This window comes from Salvelinus fontinalis, chromosome 38 (assembly GCF_029448725.1).
Source record: "Salvelinus fontinalis isolate EN_2023a chromosome 38, ASM2944872v1, whole genome shotgun sequence".
Lineage (NCBI taxonomy): Eukaryota > Metazoa > Chordata > Actinopteri > Salmoniformes > Salmonidae > Salvelinus > Salvelinus fontinalis.
Window position 1 is genome coordinate 34,887,744 of NC_074702.1, and position 23,193 is coordinate 34,910,936.

General features: G+C 44.1%; 1 protein-coding gene across 1 annotated transcript; it reads right to left on the reverse strand.

Annotated features, from left to right (window-relative positions):
* Nucleotides 1–9,107: 9,107 nt before the first annotated feature.
* On the reverse strand, nt 9,108–22,988 carry LOC129837524 (GPN-loop GTPase 2). The gene is made up of 6 exons (XM_055903769.1): nt 22,895–22,988; nt 20,841–21,298; nt 19,976–20,132; nt 19,669–19,829; nt 19,249–19,379; nt 9,108–9,813 (listed from the first exon to the last, which is right to left on the reverse strand). Exons 2-6 carry the CDS (start codon nt 21,258–21,260, stop codon nt 9,741–9,743), a joined length of 942 nt encoding a protein of 313 aa, XP_055759744.1. The 5' UTR covers nt 21,261–21,298; nt 22,895–22,988; the 3' UTR covers nt 9,108–9,740.
* Between the last annotated feature and the right edge of the window lie 205 nt (nt 22,989–23,193).

Genomic DNA, 23,193 nt, shown 5'->3' on the forward strand with positions numbered 1-23,193 from the left:
AACTTTAGACCGTCCCCTCGCCCCGACACGGGTGTGAACCAGGGACCCTCTGCACACATCAACAACGGTCGCCCACGAAGCATCGTTACCCATCGCTCCACAAAAGCCGAGCAAGGGGAAACCCTACTTCAAGTCTCAGAGCAAGTGACGTAACCGATTGAAACGCTATTAGCGAATACCCGCTAACTAGCTAGCCATTTCACATCCGTTACACATACACACGTAAACACACACATTGTCTGGAGTGTGCTGAGGAAGGAGGTGCCACTCTATGACACATACACACACTAGGGAATTCTCGACAGAAGTGCTACTCTGTAACTGTAGAAAAGGCCCATGGAGTTGGTGGAAGAATCCTTTAATTCTTGGCCACTTGCTCAGCTGGGCCAGGGGCGCTTTAATTAGGTCAGGTGGAAATGTCCGACAGCTCTCAACTCCGTAAAAGGACGAAATCGCCATCGCCCGATCTCACTGCTTTCTCTTCCTTAACTCCGTCTAATCCAGAAGTTCTGTGCGTCCATGAATCCACGTAAGTCCACCGAATCTGTTACCTTTCATCTGAACTATCTGTTGCGATCGGGAGAGTGGGCCATCAGTTATTGTTTATAGTTATTACCGTGGAGCGGGGCTTGGAGAGCACGCTTCAAACCTATTGTTGTAATGTGAATGGGCAATGATCACGGCCCTACAGATCATCAGAGGCCAATTATGCCATTGATATATGGTTAATATGTAATGAAATTACATGTACATATTAAGACACTTGAAAGGGTGAAATATGAAACGTCATTGTTTGCTGAACTGATCGATTCTGATATCAGTCTAATGGGGATTATAGATTGAATAACCGATCACTGTTTGTATTATTCTTCTCATGATTATGATAAATAGTTACGAGCCTAAATGACTCAAGGATGATTCCTATTGACTTCTTAATGAACTGGATTGCTGAGGAAAATCGTTGAGGCACTCTAGACAGAGTGAGAGTTCGACCAGTGGATACCCCTTTGGAAGTGGCCATGGCAGCCGCCATTCACTAGCCCTCAGCGATTCACAGACCGCTGTCCTACGAGAGAGGATGAAACTACTAGCGTTGGATGAAATTGAGCATCAGATTGAGGAGGAACGACAGGCTGACGAACGATGTCACCTATTGGATGTGCAGGTCCGTAGAGCTCTGCAGGACCGGGAATTAATTGCCAAGGACCTGGCACAGCAGCGACGGCACCGCCAAGCAAGAAGGGAATTGGAGGAGGCACGAATGGTCTCATCCTTCCTGGAGAGGAACGAACAGGGAGTTGACCTGAGCACCCCTCCACATGGACCTGACCTGTCTGCCTTTCTTTCCCAATCTGCTCCTCTGGTACAGCATGGCACACAGTCCCCGGAGGCTCCAAGGTCAACAGCCAACACGGAGCACGGGGGACAGGCCGCTCCGCCAACGCCCTCTATGCCAGTGACACAAGTTAGCATTCCTCCATCTAGACAAAGCATCACTCCTTCGCCTTTCCACCAATTACCAACCACGGCAAATCGTTCCTCTCGTCCATGGCCTGGGCCAGGCCAGTCATCAAACATCAGGTGGGAGGTCTCTCATCCAATTCCAGCTGCCACCAATGGAGGATCTGGGACAGTAGGTGACAGGCCCAATGAGCTCATCAGCAGTCCCAGGTTTATCCTTCACGCAACCAGAAGAGGGAGCCAACATTATGAAACTGCTAGTAGCTTCAGCCTAAGTATTGGATACTTGGAGGATGAGGAGCCATTCGTAAGCATCAATATGCCTGTGTAGAATGTCAGAGATGGCGGGACGGAGCCACGGTGCCCAAAATGGCAGATTTACCCCCTGCTCGCTTGCACCTCCTCAAACCACCCTTCTGGTCAACAGGAGTAGATTGCTTTGGCCCCTTGACGATCAAGCGAAGTCGAGTGGAAAAGCACTGGGGCATTCTATTCAAGTGTTTGACAACTAGATGTGTCCACCTGGACCTACTTGAGAGTTTGGATACTGAAGCCTTCCTCATGGCCCTGCGGCGGTTTATCTCCCGATAAAGATCCTGAGATCCTGGCTGACAGGGGCACAAACTTCAAGGCAGGAGAAGCCAGGTTGGAGGAAGCCTTCCAAGCCATGCCTCCAGGATCAGCTGATGGACCAATAAATCTCATTTGAATTTAACCCTCCAGGAGCTCCTCATTTTGGAGGAACATGGGAGCGAGAGAAATCTGTAAAGACGGCCTTACGAGTCGTCCTCGGGGGACCAAACTGTCACTGAAACGGTCTTGCGTACCATCCTGATAGAGGTGGAAGGGATACTGAACTCCAAACCCTTGGGATATCTCTCTGCAAACATCGCTTACCCCGATCCGGTTACACCGAATATACTCTTGATGCGACGCCGAGATGCATCACTTCATCAAGTCATGTATGCTGATACCAACCTCGTTGGCAGACGCCGTTGGCAGACGCCGGTGGCAACACAGTCAGATCTTGGCTGACCATTTCTGGGCCCGATTCATTCGGGATTACCTACCAAGCCTACAGCACAGAGGGAAATGGTGGAGAGAAATGGCCAGTCTGGAAACTGACCAAGTAATAATGATTGTGGACCCTCAGCTGCCTCAAGCCTCCTGGCCGGTGGGCCGTATCACTAAAGATCATGCCTGGGACCAATGGTCGTGTTAGATCAGTGGAGATCCAGGTAAAGAACTGAACATATATACGACCAGTCGCCCGACTAATTCCTCTCACTGAGATGACAGAGGATGGGGAGCAATGAGCCTTTTTGAGGAGTGTGGAATTTAACAGTAACCCTTTCACAGACAAGAGCACATCGACAACACACTCTTCATGAATGATGGTACTTTGCCCAGTACTCTAAAACTAAATCTGCCAATGTGCCCTTGAGCAAGGCACTTAACCCTAATTTGTTCCAGGGTTGGCGTAATACTGTGTCTGATCCTGTAAAACAACACATTTCACTGCACCTATTCGGTGTATATGACAATAAAACATCTTCTAGATTTGTATACCAGACAAGCTAAATTACTTCTATGCTCACTTCGAGGTAAGCAACACTGAAATATGCATGAGAGCATCAGCTGTTCCGGACGACAGTGATCACGCTCTCCGTAGCCGATGTGAGTAAGACCTATAAACAGGTCAACATTCACAAGGCCGCAGGGCCAAATGGATTACCAGGACGTGTACTCCGAGCATGCGCTGACCAACTGGCAAGTGATTTCACTGACATTTTCAACCTGTCCCTGACTGAGTCTGTAATACCAACATGTTTCAAGCAGACCACCATAGTCCCTGTGCCCAAGAACACTAAGGTAACCTGCCTAAATGATTACTGACCTGTAGGCTCACGTCTGTAGCCATGAAATGTTTTGAAAGGCTGGTCATGGCTCACATCAACACCATTATATCAAAAACCCTAAAACCACTCCAATTTGCATACCACCCCCAACAGATCCACTGATGATGAAATCTCTATTGCACTCCACACTGCCCTTTCACACCTGGACAAAAGGAACACATATGTCATAACGCTATTAAGTGACTACAGCTCAGCGTTCAACACCATAGTGCCCTTAAAGCTCAGGACCTTGAGACTAAACACCTCCCTCTGCAACTGGATCCTGGACTTCCTGATGGGTTGCCCCCAGGTGGTAAGGGAAGGTAACAACACATCCGCCACGCTGATCCTCAACACGGGGGCCCCTCAGTGGTGCGTGCTCAGTCCCCTCCTGTACTCCCTGTTCACTCATGACTGCATGGCCAGGCACGACTCCAACACCATCATTAAGTTTGCTGATGACACAACAGTGGTAGGCCTCATCACCGACAACAACAATACAGCCTATAGGGAGGAGGTCAGAGACCTGACCGTGTGGTGTAACGACAACAACCTCTCCCTCAACGTGATCAAGACAAAAGAGATGATTGTGGACTACAGGAAAAGGAGAATCCCCATTGTCATTGACGGGGCTGTAGTGGAGCAGGTTGAGAGCTTCAAGTTCCTTGACGTCCACATCACCAACAAACTAACATGGTCCAAGCACACCAAGCCAGTCGTGAAGAGGGCACGATCAAACCTATCCCCCCTCAGGAGACTGAAAAGATTTGTCATGGGTCCTCAGATCCTCAAAAGGTTCTACAGCTGCACCATCGAGAGCATCCTGACGGGTTGCATCATTGCCGGGTATGGCAACTGCTCAGCCTCCGACCACAAGGCACTACACATGGTAGTGCTTACGGCCCAGTACATCACTGGGGCCAATCTTCCTGCCATCCCGGACCTCTATACCAGGCAGTGTCAGAGGAAGGCCGTAAAAATTGTCAAAGACTCCAGCCAACCTAGTCATAGACTGTTCTCTCTGCTACCGCACGGCAAGCGGTACCGGAGCGCCAAGTCTAGGTCCAAGAGGCTTCTTAACAGCTTCTACCCCCAAGCCATAAGACTCCTAAACAAATGGCTAACCAGACTATTTACACTGCCCCGCTTCCCCTCCTTTACGCTGCTGCTACTCTGTTATCATCTATGCATAGTCACTTTAATAACTACCTACATGTACATATTACCTCAACTAACCGGTTCCCCCACACATTGACTCTGTACCGGTACCCCCTCTATATAGCCTCGCTATTGTTATTTTACTGCTGGTCTTTATTATTTGTAAAATAATAATAATAATTTTGTTGTATTTTTCTTAAAACTGCATTGTTGGTTAAAGGCTTGTAAGTAAGCATTTCACTGTTGTATTCGACGCATATGACAAATAACATTTGATTTGATTATAATGGCAGTCGAGATACGGCCTTTCAAGGTACTACAGTCTGCCATTATTTTTCCAAAGTTAGCACCATCTGTGTCTGCGCCTACATCCCCAATTGATGAGAAGAGGCATCTATCTAGGAGGTCCATACTAAATATCAATCTTAAACGGGCATTTTTAATATCAGGGAACAATAGCAGAAAAACCTGGAAGGACTTTGACCTTTCACTAAGGACAAAAGGTCTGAGGAGAGATGGAAAGAATTGTCCCTGTTCTCTCAAAGCCACTTGTCGCGTTGGAAGACATGCAGGGCCTTCCCATCCCAGAGAACGGACACAGGGCCAGTTGTGCAGAAACACAGATTTAATGTGGCCCTCACCCCTCCTAACTTAGTTTTTTTGGCCATCTGTAAAGCTGGAGTATAATTTCTTAAGGGATCTAGGGAAGGGGATTTGGATACACTGGTGCCATCTCCTGGTCAGAAAGGAACTTAAAAACAAATACACTACCCTAGATGTCCTATTTATACTGTATTTATACTCAACAAAAATATAAATGCAACATTTGTAATGTTTGTTTCATGAGCTGAAATAAATGATCCCAGAATTTTTCTATACGCACAAAAAGCTTATTTCTCTCAAATGTAGTGCACAAATTTGTTTACATCCCTTTTAGTTAACATTTCTCCCTTGCCAAGATAATCCACCACTTCACAGGTGTTGCCTATCAAGAAGCTGATTAAACAGCATGGTCATTACACGGGAGCTCTTTGTGCTGAGGACAATTAAAGGCCACTCTAAAATGTGCAGTTGTCACAACACAATGCCACAGATGTCTCAAGTTTTGAAGGAGCGTGCAATTGGCATGCTGACTGCAGGAATATCCACCAGAGCTGTTGCCAGAGAATTTAATGTTCAGTTCTCTACCATAAGCCGCCTCCAACATCGTTTTAGAGAATTTGGCAGTACGTTAAACCGGCCTCACAATCGCAGACCACGTGTAACCACGCCAACCCAGGACCCGCACATCCGGCTCCTTCACCTACGGGGATCATCTGAGGAGTATTTGTCTGTAATAAAGCCCCTTTGTGGGGGGGGGGGGGGGGGGGGGTAACTCATTCTGATTGATTAAGCCTGGCTCCCCAGTGGGTGGGCCTGGCTCCCAAGTGTGTGGGCAGGCCCACCCATCGCTACGCCCCTGCCCAGTCATGTGAAATCCATAGATTAGGGCCTAATGGATTTATTTTAATGGACTGATTTCCATATATGAATTGTAACTCAGTAAAATCTTTGAAATTGTTTTGTTCGGTATACATAACTGTAAATAAAGGTATATTGTCACATTAGACCAGTTATGCTTGGCCCAGTCTCCTTCACCAGCCATGTGTTTTATCAAATCAAATTTTATTAGTCACAGGCACCAAATACAACAGGTGTAGACCTTACAGTGAAATGCTTACTTAAAACACTCTTAACCAAGAATGCAGCTAAGAAAAAGTGTTGAAGAATTGACTAAAATGAACTGAAGTTTAAACAACAAAAACTATTAAGGAGCAACAATAATATAACAGTAGCGAGGCTATATACAGAGGGTACCGGTACAGCATCAATGTCAATGTGCGGGGGCATCGGTTAGTTGAGGTAATATGTACATGTAGGTAAAGAGACTATGCAAGGACAATAAACAAAGTGGCAGCAGCATAAAAATGGGGGGTGGGGTAGGGACAATGCAAATAGTCCAGGTAACCATTTGATTAGCTTTTCAGGAGTCTTATGGCTTGGGGTTAGAAGCTGTTAAGAAGCCTTTTGGACCTAGACTTGGCGCTCCGGTACTGCTTGCCGTGCGGTAGCAGAGCGATCAGTCCATAACTAGGGTGGCTAGAGTTTTTGACAATTTTTAGGGCCCTCCTCTGACACCGCTTGGTATAGAGGTCCTGGATGGCAGGAAGCTCGGCCCCAGTGATGTACTGGGCCAAATGCACTTCCTCTGTAGTGCCTTGCGGTCGGACGGCGAGCAGTTGCCATACCAGGCGGGTCATCCAACCAGTCAGAATGCTCTCGATGGTGCAGCTGTATAACTTGAGGATCTGAAGACCCATGCCAAATCTTTTCAGTCTCCTGAGGGGGAATAGGCGTTGTCTTGCCCTCTTCACAACTGACTTGGTGTGTTTGGATCATGATAGTTTGTTGGTGATGTGGACACCAAGGAACTTGACGCTCTCAACATGCTCCACTACAGCCCGTCGATGAGAATGGGGACGCGCTCTGTCCTCATTTCCTGTTGTCCACAATCAGCTCATTTGTCTTGATCAAGTTGAGGAAGAGGTTGTTATCCTGGCACCACACTGCCAGGTCTCTGACCTCCTCCCTATAGGCTGTCTCATCGTTGTCGGTGATCAGGCCTACCACTGTTGTCGTCAGCAAACTTAATGGTGTTGGAGTCATCCTTGGCCATGCAGTCATGGGTGAAGAGGGAGTACAGGAGGGGACTGAGCACACACCCCCGAGGGGCCCTTGTGTTGAGGATAAGCATGATGTATGTGTTGTTACCTACCACCTGGGGCAGCACATCAGTAAGTCCAGGATCCAGTTGCAGAGGGAGGTGTTTAGTCCCAGGGTCCTTACTTAGTGATGAGCTTGGAGGGCACTACGGTGTTGAACGCTGAGCTATAGTCAATGAATAGCATTATCACGCAGGTGATTATTTTGTCCAGGTGGGAAAGGGCAGTGTGGAGTGCAATAGAGATTGCATCATCTGTGGATCTGTTGGGGGAGGTATGTAAATTGGAGTGTGTCTAGGGTTTCTGGGATAATGGTGTTGATGTGAGCCATGACCAGGCTTTCAAAGCACTTCATGGCTACAGACGTAAGTGCTACGGGTCGGTAGTCATTCTGGCAGGTTACCTTGGTGTTCTTGGGCACAGGGACTGTGGTGGTCTGCTTGAAACATGTTGGTATTACAGACTCAATCAGGGACAAGTTGAAAATGTCAGTCAAGACACTTGCCAGTTGATCAGTACACGCCCTGGTGATCTGTCTGGCCCTGCGGCCTTGTGAATGTTGACCTGTTTAAAGGTCGTACATCGGCTAGAGTGTGATCACACAGTCATCCGGAACAGCTAATGCTCTCATGCATGCTTCAGTGTTGCTTGCCTCGAAGCGAGCATAGAAGTTATTTAGCTTGTCTGGTAGGCTTTTGTCACAGGGCAGCTCGCGACTGTGCTTCCCTTTATAGTCCGTAATAGTTTGCAAGCCCTGCCACATCCGACGAGTGTCAGAACCGGTGTAGTATGATTCAATCTTAGTCCTGTATTGATGCTTTGCCTGTTTGATGGTTCGTCGGAGGGCATAGCGGGATTTCTTATAAGAGTCCGGGTTAGAGTCCCACTCATTGCGGCAGCTCTACCCTTTGGCTCAGTGCGGATGTTGCCTGTAATCCATGGCTTCTGGTTGAGGTATGTACGTACGGTCACTGTGGGGAAGACGTCATCGATGCACTTATTGATGAGTCTTTAAGTAGGGTTAGTTTTGACTGCCAATATACTGCCAATGTTCTTGTTTTTACATGGAATAACGGTTTACAAGAAAGCATTTATCCATGGATAAAACATATCCACATTCATCTATTTTTGGTTCGCCAACAAGCCTCTGGACACTGCTGGTATGAACTTTTCTAAGCATATGAAAGTCAAGATTACTTCCACCTTTCTAGATGTACAGCAGCATTAGTTCCATTTAAGCTACATCTTTGAAAGGTTGGCAGACAACTGAGGACAAGACCTTGAAGTGTGACCAATACTTGATAGAACTCCATTTCATGTTTTGAAAACAGCTCTACTCTATGAGCTAGGTGAATTACTGACTCAGTTATGCCAATGCTTCTGAAGGTTACAAAGATGAAACACCAAGGTCCTTATAAGTGTATATTTTAAACCTCTGTGTATCATTTTACATCCTTAAAGCGAGCATCTAAATCAGGTTTGGTTAAGAATCTTGCCTACTATTTTGCACACGTCTGTTGTTTTAATCCGCCTGCGAGCTTCTTTCTGTTGGCTATCATCTGCCACCTATGGAGAACAAAAGTTACCTGAATAAATTCTGGAGAGAAATGAAGGGAACAGCTGCATCAGGGGACCAGGACCTATGCTGCTGATCTGACTAAAGCTCCACTCTGAATTCTCCCTCTCTGCCTCTTCCTAATCTAAATGTGTCACAGGTCTGGGGTAGATAGGGAGATGACGATGCTCAGTTTGAGATAGTCCACCTCACCCTCTCCTGGTCTGCACCTAATACACTATAGGTCCATACAAACACAAGAGGGCACATCTGTACATGTATGTAAGACCAACTCTTCACAAACTTTATTCATGAGATGTAAAAAACACATTTAACAGTTGATTTTGCTGATCTGCAAAGGGATTCATACCCAATGTACACACCTTATAGACTGAAGGGCTGACCAAACTGCACCACACACCAGTGTATTTCTCATTACAATATGTAAACAATTATCTGTACTCCAGAGCTCCTGGATTTGTCCATCTTTTTCACTGGCAGAATAAGAGATCAACATTTGCATCCAACTAAACAACACACTGTAGTCTGTACTAACACTAGCATTATAACCCAGCCACAAAGCCAAGGATATATCAATTCAAACTCTTAACCCAGATTGATCCAATTCTTGGACTGTGGGGTAAGAAGCAGTTGATTTGGATTTTATTTGCAGACTGATGTTTCTAACCCCTTCTCCACCCTTCTCTCCTCTCTATATAACCAGAGGCAGCCATATCAAGATAAAAAAAAGTTATTTACGTGTTCAGTCAAAGAGCGAAAGAAGAATAGCATTTGCTGCGTTTCACACTCCAATTCCACTGTACAAATGTTGTACCGTCGGTCCTTTGCTGGTCCAGTGCAAGCAACATCGAGGTCAGCAGCATCCATTGATGGGTGTCTGTCGATTTACAGATCCATCACCTCCTCCTCCACGGTCTTTTCATCATCTTCAACATACCTCTCTTGTACTCCTAGAGTTCTAGGGGTAAAATTTAAGAAAATCTAATCAAAATGCTACTCGTCACATGCACCTTAAACAACAGGTGTAGACCAACAGTGAAAAGCTTAGGAGTGTTGACCAGTCATCTATGTTAAGCAGCACTCTACAGGCAGAGCTGTTTACAGCAGAACACACTTTTCAAACTCAAATAATTGTCACCACTTGCTGAGACTGTTAAAAAAAAAAAAAAGTCGAAATGCAGCAGTTTTTAGCTCAATATCAAATCATTTTTGGGTAACAATTAAGTACCTTACAGATTCTTTTTGACCATTTTAAATAAAAACAAACAAAAATAGCTTCTTAGCAAAGATCAATTTCTCAAGCAAGAATTTTGCTAGGACTGTCTGGGAGTGGTCTGAGTGGGGAGGGGAAAACTAGCTGTTATTGGCAGAGGGGTTAGGAACTCTTATTGGTCTATTTAAGTGATAATTCCCAGTCCCCTAACCAATTGTGCTATTATGTGTTTTTTCACGTTATTTGTTACATATTTTGTACATAATGTTTCTACCACAGTCTCTTATGACCGAAAAGAGCTTCCAGATATCAGGACAGCGATTACTCACCCCGTACTAGAATATTTTTTCTTTAACGAGTCAGACGCAAAGGATTTACTCCAGACATCAGACAAGGCCCTCATCCCCGTCATTCACAGGAGAAAGAGACAGAAATATCTGGGATGTAGGTCTGGGTGCATTGGAAGGATCTGACGGCGAGTGGGTAATCTGCCTTTACCATCGGTCCTATTAGCCAATTTACAATCATTGGATAATAAAATAGACGATCTACGAGCACATACAGTGGGGAGAACAAGTATTTGCAACACTGCCGATTTTGCAGGTTTTCCTACTTACAAAGCAAGTAGGGAGGAAGTGTCGTCTCCCACCGCCAGTCGAGTCGGACATGTTGCTGTTCACCCCTGATCAGATGGACAGAGTGAGACAGTCAATGTGCCCCAGTGACCTCATGTCATTCACACCTCCATCTAATAGATAGAACGAGCAACTGATGAGACCGATTTGCTTAACTGCCGTTTTTCCCCCTCCATTTCGCTCTAGACTTGTTTTTAGTCTCTCAAAGAAAATAATTTGTTTATATGCATTGTTACTTTTCTAAACTCCTCTAATTGTCAGAAAAGTGTTTTTATGTAACTTCAGATTTTCAAGAATTTTCCTGAAATGTTTTGTGCTATGTCTATATTTTTTTATCATAGGTACACTTCAACTGTGAGAGACAAAAATCCAGAAAATCACATTGTATGATTTTTAAGCAGGGATTTTGGCCCACTCCTCCATACAGACCTTCTCCAGATCCTTCAGGTTTCGGGGCTGTCGCTGGGCAATACGGACTTTCAGCTCCCTCCAAAGATTTTCTATTGGTTTCAGGTCTGGAGACTGGCAAGGCCACTCCAGGACCTTGAGATGCTTCTTACGGAGCCACTCAGTTGCCCTGGCTGTGTGTTTCCGGTCGTTGTCATGCTGGAAGACCCAGCCCTGACCCATCTTCAATGCTCTTACTGAGGGAAGGAGGTTGTTGGCCAAGATCTCGCAATACATGGCCCCATCCATCCTCCCCTCAATACGGTGCAGTCATCCTGTCCCCTTTGCAGAAAAGCATCCCCAAAGAATGATGTTTCCACCTCCATGCTTCACGGTTGGGATGGTATTCTTGGGGTTGTACTCATCCTTCTTCTTCCTCCAAACACGGCGAGTGGAGTTTAGACCAAAAAGCTCTATTTTTGTCTCATCAGCCCACATGGCCTTCTCTCATTCCTCCTCTGGATCATCCAGATGGTCACTGGCAAACTTCAGACGGGTCTGGACATGCGCTGGCTTGAGCAGGGGGACCTTGCGTGCGCTGCAGAATTTTAATCCATGACGGCGTAGTGTGTTACTAATGGTTTTCTTTGAGACTGTGGTCCCAGTTCTCTTCAGGTCATTGACCAGGTCCTGCCGTGTAGTTCTGGGCTGATCCCTCACCTTCCTCATGATCATTGATGCCCCACGAGGTGAGATCTTGCATGGAGCCCCAGACCAAGGATGATTGACCGTCATCTTGAACTTCTTCCATTTTCTAATAATTGCGCCAACAGTGACTTCTCACCAAGCTGCTTGCCTATTGTCCTGTAGCCCATCCCAGCCTTGTGCAGGTCTACAATTTTATCCCTGATGTCCTTACACAGCTCTCTGGTCTTGGCCATTGTGGAGAGGTTGGTGTCTGTTTGATTGAGTGTGGACAGGTGTCTTTTATACAGGTAACAAGTTCAAACAGGTGCAGTTAATACAGGTAATGAGTAGAGAACAGGAGGGCTTCTTAAAGAAAAACTAACAGGTCTGTGAGAGCCGGAATTCTTACTGGTTGGTAGGTGATCAAATACTTATGTCATAAAATGCAAATTAATTACTTAAAAATCATACAATGTGATTTTCTGGATATTTTTTTATTTATTCCGTCTCTCACAGTTGAAGTGTACCTATGATAAATTAGAGACCTCTACATGCTTTGTAAGTAGGAAAACCTGCAAAATCGGCAGTGTATCAAATACTTCTTCTTGCCACTGTATATCCTACCAATGGGACATTAAAAACGTTAATATCTTATGTTGACGACATGAAGAACATACAGCTGGCGGGTTTACGTGCAGCTGGCGCTCCTAGTAGCCGGGGACTTTAATCCAGGGAAACTTGAATCCATTTGACCTAACTTCTATCAGCAGGTTAAATGTGCAACCAAAAGGAAAAGAACTCTTGATCCACCTTTACTCCACACAGAGAGACGCGTACAAAGCTCTCCCTCGCCCTCCATTTGGCAAATCTGACCATAATTCTATCCTCCTGCTTACAAGCAAAAACTAAAGCAGAAAGCATGCAGTCAATAAAAAAAAGTGGTCAGATGAAGCAGCTGCTAAGCTATAGGACTGTTTTGCTAGCACAAACTGGAATATGTTCCGGGATTCTTTCGATGGCATTGAGAAGTACACCACATCAGTCACTGGCTTCATCAATAAGTGCATTGATGACGTCATCCCCAACGTAACTATACCAGAGGCCATGGATTACAGGCAACATCCACAATGAGCTAAAGGGTAGGGCTGCCGCTTTCAAGGAGCGGGTCTAACCCGGAAGCTTATAAGAAATACCGCTATGCCCTCCGACGAACGATCAAACAGGCAAAGTGCCAATACAGGACTAAGATTGAATCGTAATACACCGGCTCCAACGCTCGTCTTATGTGGCAGGGCTTGCAAACTATTACAAACTACAAAGGGAAGCACAGCTGCGAGCTGCCCAGTCACACGACCATACCAGACAAGCTAAATTACTTCTATGCTTGCTTCGAGGCAAGTAACACAAACATGTATGAGAGAATCAGCTGTTCCGGACGACCATGTGATCACGCTCGCCGTAGCCGATGTGAGTAAGATCTTTAAACAGGTTAACATTCATAAGGCCTCAGGGCAAGACAGATTACCAGAATGTGTACTCCGAGTATGCGCTGACCAACTGACAAATGTCTTCACTGACATTTTCAACCTCTCCCTGACAGTCTGTAATACCAAGGTTTCAAGCAGACCACCATGGTCCCTGTGCCCAAGAACACTAAGGTAACCTGCCTAAATGGCTACCGACCCGTAGCACTCACATCTGTAGCCATGAAGTGCTTTGAAAGGCTGGTCATGGCTCACATCAACACCATTATCCCAGAAACCCTAGACCCACTCCAATTTGCATACCATCCCAACAGATCCACATATGATGCAGTCTCTATTGCACTCCACACTCCCCTTTCCCACCTGGACAAAAGGAACACCTAGTGGCAAGAAAAAGTATATGAACCCTTTGGAATTACCTGGATTTCCGCATAAATTGGTCATCAAATTTGATCTGATCTTCATCTAAGTCACATCAATAGACAAACTCAGTGTGCTTAAAATAATAACACAAATTATTGTATTTTTCTTGTCTATATTGAATACATATTTTAAACATTCACAGTGTAGGTTGGAAAAAGTATGTGAACCCCTAGGCTAATGACTTCTCCAAAAGCTAATTGGAGTCAGGAGTCAGCTAACCTGGAGTCCAATCAATGACATGAGATTGGAGATGTTGGTTAGAGCTGCCTTGCCCTACAGAAAACACTCACAAAATCTGAGTTTGCTATTCACAAGAAGCATTGCCTGATGTGAACCATGCCTCGAACAAAAGAGAAGACCTAAGATTAAGAATTGTTGACTTGCATAAACCTGGAAAGGGTTAAAAAATTATCTCTAAAAGTCTTGATGTTCATCAGTCCACGGTAAGACAAATTGTCTATATATGGAGAAAGTTCAGCACTGTTACTACTCTCCCTAGGAGTGGCCGCCCTGCAAAGATGACTGCAAGAGCACAGCGCAGAACACTCAATGAGGTAAAGAAGAATCCTAGAGTGTCAGCTAAAGACTTACAGAAACATGCTAACATGCTCTGGAACACACTAAACAAGAATGGTGTTCAATATTCTGTGGACAGATGAAAATAAAGTTGAGTTGTTTGGAAGAAACACACAACACTTATGTGTGGAGAAAAAAAGGCATAGCACATCAACATCAAACCCTCATCCCAACTGTAAAGTATGGTGGAGGGAGCATCATGGTTTGGGGCTGCTTTGCTGCCTGAGTGCCTGGACAGCTTGCTATCGTCGACGGAAAAATGAATTCCCAAGTTTATCAAGACATTTTGCAGGAGACTGTTAGGCTATCTGTCCGCCAATTGAAGCTCAACAGAAGTCAGGTGATGCAACAGGACAACGACCCAAAACACAGAAGTAAATCAACAACAAAATGGCCTCAACAGAAGAAAATACGACTTCTGGAGTGGCCCAGGCAGAGTCCTGACCTCAACCCGATTGAGATGCTGTGGCATGACCTCAAGAGAACAGCTCACACCAGACATCACAAGAATATTGCTAAACTGAAACAGTCTTGTAAAGAGGAATGGTCCAAAATTCCTCCTGACCATTGTGCAGGTCTGATCCGCAACTACAGAAGAGGTTATTGCTGCCAAAGGAGAGTCAACCAGTTATTAAATCCAAGTGTTCACATACTTTATCAACCTTGCACTCTGAATGTTTACACGGTGTGTTCAAATAAGACATGAAAATGTATAATTGTTTGTGTGTTATTAGTTTAAGCAGACTGTCTATTGTTGTGAACTAGATGAAGATCAGATCAAATTTGATGACCACTTTATGCAGAAATCCATGTATTTCCAAAGTGTTCACATAACCTTTTTCTTGCCACTGTATGTGAGAATGCTATTCATTGACTACAGCTCAGCGTTCAACACCATAGTGCCCTCCAAGCTCATCACTAAGTAAGGACCCTGGGACTAAACACCTCCCTCTGCAACTGGATCCCTGACTTCCTGATGGGCCACCCCCAGGTGGTAAGGGTAGGTAACAACACATCCACCATGCTTATCCTCAACACGGGGGCTCTTCAGGGGTGCGTGCTCAGTCCCCTCCTGTACTCCCTGTTCACTCATGACTGCTTGGCCAGGCACGACTCCAACACCATCATTAAGTTTGCCGATGACAACAGTGGTAGGCCTGATCACCGACAACGATGAGACTGACCTCCTTCCCTATAGGATGAGACCTGGCCGTGTGGTGCCAGGACAACAACCTCTCCCTCAATGTCATCAAGACAAAGGAGATGATTGTGGACAACAGGAAAAGGAGGACAGAGCACGCCCCCATTCTCATCGAAGGGGCTGCAGTGGGGCTGCAAACATCACCAACAAACTATCATGGTCCAAACACACCAAGACAGTCATAAAGAGGGCACGATAAAGCCTATTCCCCCTCAGGAGATTGAAAAGATTTGGCATGGGTCCTCAGATCCTCAAGTTATACAGCTGCACCACCGAGAGCATCCTGACTGGTTGCATCACTGCCTGGTATGGCGGCAGGCAGCCTAGTGGTTAGAGCATTGGAATAGTAACCGAAAGGTTGCAAGATCGAATCCCTGAGCCGACAAGGTACAAATCTGTTGTTCTGCCCCTGAACAAAGCAGTTAACCCACTGTTCCTAGGCCGTCATTGAAAATAAGTATTTGTTCTTAACTGACTTGCCTATTTAAATAAAGGTAAAATAAAATAAAAAATCTTGCACCTTTAAATGGACCAGAACTATTTTATTGAAATACAGTTGTCATGACTGTACAGTTGTCATTCACACCTACAGCCCTTTCAGTGAATTGGCTAGCAGAGATGTGAACAACCCCCTCTCCTGTTAGGAGGGGAGGGGGAGTTTTACAACTTAACCCCCACGCCATAAATTCCATATAGAGACTCTCCCTGCCCATGCAGTATGGAGAGAGTTTCACAGTAGAACAAAGGAACTTCTACATCATCACAGAATATAACTGAACAATATCCATATTGTGGTGAATGTGTAAACGGTCGGTGAAGCCAGCTACGACCCGGTCCGTTTTGTTTCATGTTTGTGACCTTATGAAAGGCAATATAGCCACATTACCCTAACTCTGTTTATACAGGTGCCTCAGTTATGAGGTTTGCATCTAATTATTGTATAAAATGAATGAGTAAAGATGAAACTATTTGCAAAATTATGTAATATGATGTTAACTTTTAAAATGAGAAAATCATCTTCCCTTTAAAGTTGAACTAAGTCAGGAGCCACCCCCAAGTGAATAGGCATTGGTTGGAAATTATGAACTAACCCCTTTTCTACATTTCTATAAAAGCCCCCAAAGTCACCTGAGTTCCAAATAACAGGAGGATTTGTCCTCATGTTTAAAAAGGGCTCATTCTAATTTCAACCCTACAGGCCAGGAAACATGAGAGCTTGCGCCACACATGAAATGGTATGAACTCTGAACTATTGGACACCTAAAGAAGTGCATCCTAAACTAGCATATATCAGACTGCAGCTGAACATATGCGCAAATCTAGTACGAGAACACTGACTGACATGGACGAATCTCCAGAGTGAGATGAACCTCTCAGACCACGTGACCACACAACGACAAGATTCCACAAAGGACAAACCAGAGCCTCACATAACCAGCTTCATGTAAATACAATACATTGCTTTTCCGAATGAGCGATCGATAGTAGCATATGTATTTATGTGAGAATAGCTTCCCAGGTCCGATAAAGACCAATGTTCCTTAGCCTTCCTTCCCAAAACCCATTCTCTTCTCTGAATCTATCGTGTTATAACCGAACTGTTTTTGTTTAGCCCAATAAGGGACTTTCCTATCCTTGTCAGTAACCAATATCTATTGTTTGTTTGTTTATGCATTTCTGTGATTATTTAGTTAGTTAATAAATAAATGATTAAGCCAACCGGTGTATGGATGATTCATGGTTTAGGCTGGGTTCGTGCAGATAACCAACAATTCACGACGATTGGAATGAGACTCACGTGAGGTAAAGAATAATTCATTAAAGACTAATTGATCAGATATTTAAATATCTGAAGAGTTATATTCGCAAAATTATAACTTTAATCTGAAGATTTTCCGTGGTGCACCGACATCCTAGTTAATTAAATTTACAAGATTAATTTAATCAGGTAATAATAATAACTGAGAATTGATTTGATAAAATAACAGTCTTCACCTTTAATGATGCCAAAGACACGACACAGTACCAGTCAAAAGTTAACACACCTACAAGGGTTTTCCGTTACTTTAACTATTTTCTACATTGTAGAATAATAGTGAAGACATCAAAACTATGAAGTAACACATATGGAATCATGTAGTAACCAAAAAAAGTGTTAAACAAATCAAATATTTAACGTAGCCACCTTTTGCACAGTCTTAGCATTCTCTCAACCAGCTTCTTGGGGAATGCTTTTCCAACAGTGTTGAAGGAGTTCCCACATATAAGGAGCACTTGTTGGCTACTTTTCCTTCACTCTGCGGTCCAACTCATCCCAAACATCTCAATTGGGTTGAGGTCAGGTGATTGTGGAGGCCAGGTCATCTGATGCAACACTCCATCACTCTCCTTCTTGATCAAATAGTCCTTACACAGCCTGGAGGTGTGTTTTGGGTCATTGTCCTGTTGAAAAACAAATGATAGTCCCACTAAGCGCAAACCAGATGGGATGGCATATTGCTGCAGAATGCTGTGCTAGCCATGCTGGTTAAGTGTGCCTTGAATTCTAAATAATCACTGACAGTGTCACCAGCAAAGCACCCCCACACCATCATACCTCCTCTTCCATGCTTCACGGTGGGAACCATCCGTTCACCTACTCTGCGTCTCACAAAGACACGGCAGTTGGAATCAAAATCTCAAATTTGGACTCATCAGACCAAAGGACAGATTTCCACCGGTCTCATGTCCATTGCTTGTGTTTCTTGGCCCAAGCAAGTCTCTTCTTATTGGTGTCCTTTAGTAGTGGTTTCTTTGCAGCAATTCGACCATGAAGGCCTGATTCACGCAGTCTCCTCTGAACTGTTGATTTTGAGATGTGTCGGTTACTTGAACTCGGAAGCATTTATTTGGGCTGCAGTCCGAGTTGCAGTTAACTCTAATGAACGTATCTTCTGTAGCAGAGGTAACTCTGGGTCTACCTTTCCTGTGGCAGTCCTCATGAGTGCCCGTTTCATCATAGCGCTTGATGGTTTTTAAGACTGCACTTGAAGAAACTTTCGAAGTTCTTGAATTTACCAGATTGACTGACCTTCATGTGTTAATGTAATGGTAGACTGTCGTTTCTCTTTGCTTACTTGAGCAGTTCTTGCCATAATATGGACTTGGTCTTTCATCAAATAGAGCTATCTTCTGTATACCACCCAACCTTGTCACAACACAACTGATTGGCTCAAACACATTGAAAGAAATTCCAAAAGTGTACTTTTAACAAGGCACACCTGTTAATTGAAATGCATTACAGGTGACTACCTCATGAAGCTGGTTGGACCGCAGAGTGAAGGAAAATCAGCCAAAAAGTGCTCAGCATATGTGGGAACTCCATCAAGACATTCCAGGTGAAGCTGGTTGAGAGAATGCCAAGAGTGTGCAAAGCTGTCATCAAGGCAAATGGTGGCTACTTTGAAGAATCTCAAATATAAAAGATATTGATTTGTTTAACAATTTTTTGGTTACTACATGATTCCACATGGTGTTATTTCATAGTTTTGATGTATTCACTATTATTCTACAATGCAGAAAATAGTAAAAATAAAGAAAAACCCTTGAATGAGTAGGTGTCCAAACTTGTGACTGGTACTCTGTATTTATTTATAAATAACACACAGGAAAATCTAGTTTTGGACTGAACCTGGCCTTTAACACTTTTGACATTTAAAATTGCTTTGTTTCATAGGTTGAGCATGTGGAATAGACTGGTTTAATAACAAACACATAAATCAATATAGCAGCTGTTAGTAAAGGATACGAGGTGAACTGGAAGTCTGCTCCCACAGCGGCTGACATCATTGCTTGCAAGTTCCTCTCCTCCAGGTTACCGAAGCAGTAGCCGTTGGCCTTGTCCACAGTCCGCAGGACCTGCGTCATGCTCTCCCTGTCCTGGAGAGAAAGCACAGTGCAGGATGTCAGTGGTTAAATGGCAAAAAATTTAAATGCAAGCTTCATCCTCCAGGTTGAGACTAGTGTTTTAACCTTGCCCCACCTGCTAAAATTGACCAGTATTTATTTAGAGTTTAGACAAAGTATTGTGGTTGTGTTCACTAGTAAGCACAAAGAAAAATATCTGAAACAGGGAGGTACTGAACTTCATGTACCATAATAAATATGACCCAGAAACAGCAGATGCCCAAGAACCAGTGACCTTCTAAAGGTAGCAGCAAAGTCTCACCTGCACATTGAGAGGCACAAAAGAGACAAGGCCATAGTCTTGTATGACCCCTGCAAGTTTCTCATTTAGTTTGAGGAACTTCCTAAAGAAAGGGTCAGCAGCCAAGTGATCCAGCAGATATGTCAGGTCCATAACATCTGTGTAGAAGTCCAGGTTGAAGGCTATCCCAGAGACAGAGAAAGTGCAAAAAATGAAACAAGTCCCGCAGCTAAAGACAAACTGTCAAATCAAACACTTCTGAGGGAAACTGAGGGAATATAGCCATACAAAGCCCACATTCATCATCACCCAGGATGTCTCATCTCACCCAGTTTGCCGTACTGCTCGATGAGGTCCATCTTGGAGAGGACGTTGACGTGGGGTAGCTCCACGTGCAGCATGGTGGACAGGGAGGTGCACAGCACTGAGATGAACTTAGCTGGGTCAGCGCAGTAATGAGAGTCCACAAGGTGCACTGCAGTCAGCTGAGTGTTTAAAGAGGGAGTGTTAGTGAGACAGTGCAGGGATTCAACTAACAGGCCCAGGTTATCCCAGTGGGGTGAGTTTGCACAGGGTGAAAAGTGATTGCATTTGTTTTGGAAACGGGCTGCCCCCTCGGGCGTGAGCCAGGTGCCCTGTTCAAAGCCTAGGCTAGATTAAGCATGTGGAGTAATGAGTAGGCTTCTACTTTTATTAAAAGCAAAAGTGATTGCTTTTAATAAAAACACTAATCTGCCTTCCCAATAAAAACTAGTTTAAAAATTCAAACATATATTTTATGGAAAGAGATGCGTTTCTGGACAATGAACCACACTGTGATTTGAGAAGGGAGCTCCTCCCTCACTGATTTTGACCGTTAATGTCACGAGTCATTGACTGGTGCACCGCTGCTCAGGTTAATAGAACTCACCCAGTGATATGAGCACGACCTATAGGCACTATGACTCAACACTAATAAAGCACATGCCCATAAACACCCAATACAAATAGCTAGGCCTACTTGTCAAAGACCCAAATTCCCAATCAATGTGGCAAACAATACATTTCTTAAGTTAGCCTAAATGATACTGAATGTGTCATGCATGGATTGACATACTACACTAAGTGTTTATTTTGGGGAATCATTCATACTAGGAATCACAACATTCCAGCACCAATGGGCACAAACATCTTAGAATCCTGAACCATCTCACCCTGAAGTTCCACTTGGCCAGCTGAGCAAAGATGTTTTTCACTGAGTTCTGGTGGGTGTACAGCTCCACCTGACCAGGACAGTCAAACAGGAAGTAACAGTCACTATGTTCCTCTAACTTCGTTTCCAGCCAGTCCAGATTGGCCTCCAGGTACTCCATGCAGTACAGGAGTCCACCATTGGGCCCCAACTTCAAACCCTCCATCACGTCATCTAGGGTGACCAGCTCTGAAATATTCACGGCACAGGGGTATGGGAGCCCTTCATTTGCAGGGTCCATGTTCACCACAACTACCTTCCTTCCCAAGTGACTCAATAACTCCTGCATCCCCCGGCAGTATGTGGTTTTACCTGAGCCAGGAGGTCCTATGACCACCTGGCCAAAGCGTAAGGATGGAGGCTGCGAGGGCTGGGTAGCCATGATTACTTCTCCAAAGCTCTGACCTTTTAGATTCCCATCTGAGGAGAAAACAAATGGTACATACCCATCACTAACCACCACATATGGTCCTTGCCTCAGGTTAGCCCATTCATAGAAGCTAACTACATTTAGCGCCTATTAATGATGCATCATTTACGGTACGGTTTTGGAAACATAAGGTATGCATGTTGTATATCAGCAAGAAATAATTTTCAACAAATGAAAGGTTAAATTAGTACGCACCTTTATAGGGTTACGCTTCGAACACACCGACAGCGTTTTGCATTTTGGTACACCACAATTACACTCATTTCCAATGAAACACTGCGTTTCCGTTGCAAAGGCAGTGCGTTCGGTGTGGTGCATACATTGGATTTATCGAACATATGCGTCAAACTGTATGCGTGGACGGCTTGACAGAAATGGTAGCAGAAGGTGAATGTTGAACTTTTGTTACATACATATCCAGATGATGCTGCATACTATTTTTCGCAATGACGCTGACGGTGTGTTAAATAGTATATTATTGGGCTAGCTGGGGAACGCTCAACTCCGTTCTCTTATCGAGGCGGAGTTGAGTTTTGACACATTTTACTAGCAAACATTCGCCTCGAAGAGAACGGAGTTGAGCGTTCATCCGCTATTATGGGTCTAGCGCAGGGCTTCCCAAACTCGGTCCTCGGGACCCCAAGGAGTGCCATAACACTACACAACTGATTCAAATAATGAACTAATTATCAGGCGTTGTATCAGTTGTGTAGTGTTAAGGCAAAAACCAAAACCTGCAATCCTTGGGATCCCAAGGTGGACTGAGTTTAGGAAACTAGCCAGGTTAGCGCAGAAACGTGTAAAACTTGGTTTGCTGACTAACATCTTTCAATTAACATGCACATTTTATAGTTAGCACCATTTGTGGAAAAGACACAATTGTCATACTTCAATAAAAGTAAAGATACCTTAATTGAAAATGACTAAAGGAACATACTACTTGAGTAAAAAACTAAGTATTTGGTTAAATATACTTATCAAAAGTAAATGTAATTGCTAAAATATACTTAAGTATCAAAAGTAATCATTTCAAGTTCCTTTTAATAAACAAACCAGATAGCACATTGTTTTAATTTACGGCGGATAGCCAGGGACACACTCCGAAGTCATTCACAAACCAAGCATGTGTTTAGTGAGTCCGCAAGATCAGAGGCAGTAGATGACCAGGGATGCTCTCTTTAAGTGTGATTTTGACGATTTCTCTGTCCTACTAAGCATTCAAAATGTAACGAATGGGTGTCCGGGAAAATGTATCGAGTAAAAGTTTTTTTTTTAGGAATGTAGGGACGTAAAATGTGTCAAATCTAAAAAGTACAGATACCAGCCAAAACGACTTAAGTAGTACTTTAAAGTAATTTAACTTAAGTACTATACACCACTGGTTAGAATAGCATTCAATGCGCAATGTCATGCGAAGTGATGATGCGCTAGTTAGTCATATTGCAGCTAGCTTGCTAATTAGCAGCGTAGCAAATGTATCACGACAAGTAGCTAAAATAGTTAGCAAAATGCTCCCCAAAAGACATGTTATAAGAAGAAATAAGTGTTGTAAATATTACATTACGATACGAGTGAAATATACTAACCAGCGCCACTTGCAGCCGTTAAATTTGGTTATTGGAGAAGCTGCCCAAAATCTAGACAACACTGCTGTGAAACAGGTAAGAATAACCAACTACTTCCGGGTCACGGTTTTTGGAATCCTTCAGAATAAAAGTCCCGTCCTGTATACTTAGTAAAGGAATAATTAGGGCAAAAATGAGCACAATTATCAATATCTTTGACTTCTTATCCTACAAAGAACTACATATTTCTATAAGATATTATGTCATAAAATGTTAAAGCCTAAATGGTCAACACTGTTTTTCGTGTGTGTACACATTAA

Excerpts from the sequence above, each read along its gene's own strand:
- LOC129837524 (XM_055903769.1), bottom strand. The coding sequence starts at position 21,260 with ATGGCTACCCAGCCCTCGCAGCCTCCATCCTTACGCTTTGGCCAGGTG. Across the intron at positions 20,133-20,840 it reads TGGCCAAGTGGAACTTCAGG|CTGACTGCAGTGCACCTTGT; the intron begins GTGAGATGGTTC and ends TTAAACACTCAG. Across the intron at positions 19,380-19,668 it reads TTGTGCCTCTCAATGTGCAG|GACAGGGAGAGCATGACGCA; the intron begins GTGAGACTTTGC and ends CTTTCTCTCCAG.